Source organism: Quercus suber, unplaced genomic scaffold, assembly GCF_002906115.3.
Source record: "Quercus suber isolate HL8 unplaced genomic scaffold, Cork oak 2.0 scaffold_383, whole genome shotgun sequence".
Taxonomy (NCBI): domain Eukaryota; kingdom Viridiplantae; phylum Streptophyta; class Magnoliopsida; order Fagales; family Fagaceae; genus Quercus; species Quercus suber.
Window position 1 is genome coordinate 37,212 of NW_027069835.1, and position 3,798 is coordinate 41,009.

Below are 3,798 nucleotides of genomic sequence, written 5' to 3' on the forward strand. Positions count from 1 at the left end.
CGCCTCTTTAAGCTATATCCAACTTCCAATTCAGCTACAACCTGGCAGAATCTTTCAGTCAGTACGAAGGTTACCTTCACCTCGGACTTTGGCGTCCTCGGACGTGTGCTATACCACTGTATATAACACCTGTTTATACCTTTCATATCACCTATTTAACGTGAATAAAACTTCTTTAGGCTGTCCTCGGACATACGCGTATCCTCGGATCGGGCCTTTGGGCCCTGGGCCCAATTCTGAGGGCTACTATACCTTTTTTAGGTAACAGGCCCCACAATAGCCCCTCAAAATCTCGTTTTTTGCCATCTTGGAAAAAAGGAGATTTTGATATCCAGCCCCACCTAATTCGTAGGTTTCCCCCACTTTCAGAATGTCTTTTTGTTTGCCCAAAGCGCGTTCCTGACGCTTCGGTGTCATGGGCACGCCATCATTAAATGGTAACTGCTTTGCTGTCCCACACGTTCAACGACCTGATGCAAATCTAACGGTGGGGTTCCTTTGCATTTATGGGCGGGGCTTTTCCCGCTTCTTTTTTCTGTGCCCTTGTAAAGTGCCTTTCAAATCAAATCTTTCTTCAGTTACATATTACTTTATCTCTCAGCACGTATTCATTGAATCTGTCTTTCTCTCATTATTCTACACTCTCATAAATACCAAGAGTCCGTCCGAGGAGCTTATTTTCCACACCTGTAAGTTTCTTTAACTTTCTCTCTACTCTTTCATTTTCTGTATCAAAAAATTTCTTTTTATTGCTAGAAGATGGGTAGATTTAAGTATCTAGTCGATTCCGAGGAGCAAATGGAATCATTTAGGGCTAAGTACAAGATTCCCTCGACAGTGGGTATGAGATACGCTTCCTCCCAAGTTTGGCGGCGCAATAGAAAAATGGGGGAGGTAGTCATTCCCATGGTGGCATTTGTTGAAGGGGGGATGACTATCCCAATGGGTAATTTGACCAGAGATTACCTTAGGTTTTTCACGTTATCTCCCACACAGTGCGCCCCGAATATGTTCAGGGTGCTTGGGAGTATAGAGGCTTTAAACGCCTTATACAACCTAGGTCTAACACACCATGATGTGAATTGGGTATACAGCCTTAATCATTTGAGGGTCAGGGGTACTACCTCAAGTCTAGGTACCCTGCGGTAAGACTAATTCAGTGCCTCCCTACCTCGAACAAGGGTTTTAAAGACGACTTCCTTATTCTTTCCGGGGAATGGCACGATGGTTCGCCTTGCCCAACTGAAGAAGGACAACCAGGTGGAGTTCCCAGGATATACGTCCTCGATAAGTCAAATTAATTTTTAATTAATTCAATTCATTTATTTATATTTATATATATATATATTTTATTTATTTATTTATTTATATTTTTTTTATGGCGCAGTTTTCATTTCTAATGGAATTTTGTGTTTTAACTACCCTGCAGACAAGCGCGCAACTAAGCGTCGTCTCAGGTTGATCAACAGGGAGAGCCTAGATAGAATTCTTCGGTCCGAGGTATTCGTGAATCCCTCTGACGGCCAACTACGAGCCGCACACCTAATACTCAAGTATACGCCTGCATCGTCCACAGCCTTTCAGGCTCCCAAGTACGTAATAAAGGCAGAGGATCCTCGGCTCCGCCGTGTTAGTGTACTCTTTGAGGGATTCGTCGTTCCTGAGGGCGAACCTATTCCTGAAGGTGAACCCTTTACGGAACCTTTGCCGGAGGCTAATCTTTCTATAGGAACTTCGTCATCACGCTCCACTCCCCAAAAAGTGGGAGAAGAAGACAAAGAAAAAGAAACCACAGAAGAAGAGGAAGGGGAAGAGGAAGAAGAAGAAGAAGAAGAAACGGAAATTCTTGGAGGATTTGTGGAGTTGCCCGATTCTGCTGACGAACTCGAAGTTTCTGATCGTCCCAAGTCTCCTGAAGCGACTTCTAGAAAGATGGTCATCCAGAGGAGAAGTCAGAGGAGCTTGAAAGAAGTAATTGAGGGTCAGCCTGGTGGGGTAGTGGAGAAGCAAGTTCAGGTCCAATCTCCGTCTCTTCCACCTCCACCTCCCCAGCCATCCCAATCGACGCTAAATGAGCCCAGTGACCCGAAGAGAAGAAGAGAGTCGAAGGGCAAAGAAGTGATGGGCGCTGGGCGGACTTCTACTACCAGCGAAGATGAAGACGAAGAGCTGCTAAGCAGCAGAAAACAGGTCACGGAACCCAACGAGGGGTGGATAAAACAACCACCCAGTCCTCGGATCCCGAGGTTTGGCTCCCCACTCCTACGCTTGACAAAAAGCCTATAAAAGCGGATGCTTCAATTAGGAACTTCTACGGCGGGCTTGGGTGCCGAGTTGCCTCAGCGTTAGAAGAAACACTTCTTCTTCCCAAGGATATGAATGAGCTGAGAGCGATTAAGAGGGACGAGGTATTTCAAAATACTAAGAGATACTTGGGCATGGTACGGTATTATGATTGTTGCCCTATTCTTTTTAATCGACTGTTATTGTATGCATAGATATATTTCTTACTGTTACATATTTTGAACTCTTTTTTTTTTTTTTTTTTTTTTTTTTTTTTTTTTTTTTTTTTTTTTTTTTTTTCTAGGCCGTACAAGCCACCTTTAGATTGGAAGAGATAGCCAAATCCTATTACGACCAAATTGACGATGAGAAGAAGAAAAGGATATCGGCTGTACGCACTCTGAATGCTTCCGAGCAAACATTGCGCAGCTAAAGAAGAAGTTATCAGCCGAAGAGGAAGCTCGGAAAAAAGCTGATTCGGCCCTAGAGGGTTCCAAGCACAGGCGAGGAACAGGGCGGCTCTTACATGACGCCAACGCCCGGTTGACATCCTCTAAGGAACAAGTGCTGGCCTTACAAAAACAACTGGAGGAAGCCCAAAAGTTCAAAGATCAGGCTGAGAAGGCTATGCCGAGGCTGAGAGGAGGAGAGATGCCGCTGAGCAGCAGGGTTACAATATGGGAGTAGCCGAGACGGAGGATAATTTCCGAGCCCAGGTTCCTGCCGTGTGTCGGGAATATTGTGCCCAAACTTGGCAGGAAGCCCTTAACCGAGCTGGAGTTGAATCTTATTCCGAGTTACGGAAGCCTGAAAACATTTATTTCCCCCCAGCCATTAGGGCCCCCGCTCCCTCTACCCCTATAGAAGGTATCTGTCATTGTTGCTGAGCCTCCTGAGAAAATTCAGACTCAGGCTCTTCCCACACTCAGCCAACAGGAACCACCACCAGTGCCTGGCAAAGAGAAGGATCTATCTTCGGCCGAGGACACAGCAGGGCTCAAAGATGGAGCAGCCTCCTCCACTTTTGAACAAGCCTTAGCTTCGACTACCCAGCCTACTGAAGATACTCCCACAGCACAAGAAAAAGATGCTCCCCAAGAGGTAGCTGGCAAAGCCCCTCCCAAGCTTCAAATAAAGTTGACCAAATAGCTGCTTGTAATTAATTTTCTTATTAGTATTTTCTTTCTTTTTTTCTTCTTTTTTTTTTTTAAGTTATAAGAAACCTCCAAAGTTTATCTGTTATCTATATAATTTTATGCATGATTACTCTTTATTGCTTTCGTTTGTCTATCCATTGGTTTTATGGTCTCGGGTTGTAAGGAGGATAAAAATGATACAATAGAGAAGAATCAAAACTTCATACCCAGAATCATAGTAATGACCTTCGCAGCTTTATAAAGGCTCTTTATAATAGTCTTTAGAAGATTATGCTTAACCAGGATAGTACTTTTACGATTCATAGTGTACTTAATTTCCACTAAGCTGTGGTCCGAGGACCTGACATGACTTAGCTTC

The 3,798-nt window shown here is 44.2% G+C and overlaps 1 protein-coding gene across 1 annotated transcript; it reads left to right on the forward strand.

The window, feature by feature from the left end:
* The first annotated feature begins 885 nt into the window (after positions 1–885).
* On the forward strand, positions 886–3,432 carry LOC112012581 (uncharacterized). The gene is made up of 4 exons (XM_065760827.1): positions 886–946; positions 1,430–2,190; positions 2,713–2,952; positions 3,151–3,432. The coding sequence occupies exons 1-4, from the start codon at positions 886–888 to the stop codon at positions 3,430–3,432; spliced, it is 1,344 nt and encodes a 447-aa protein (XP_065616899.1).
* The last annotated feature ends 366 nt before the right edge of the window (positions 3,433–3,798 follow it).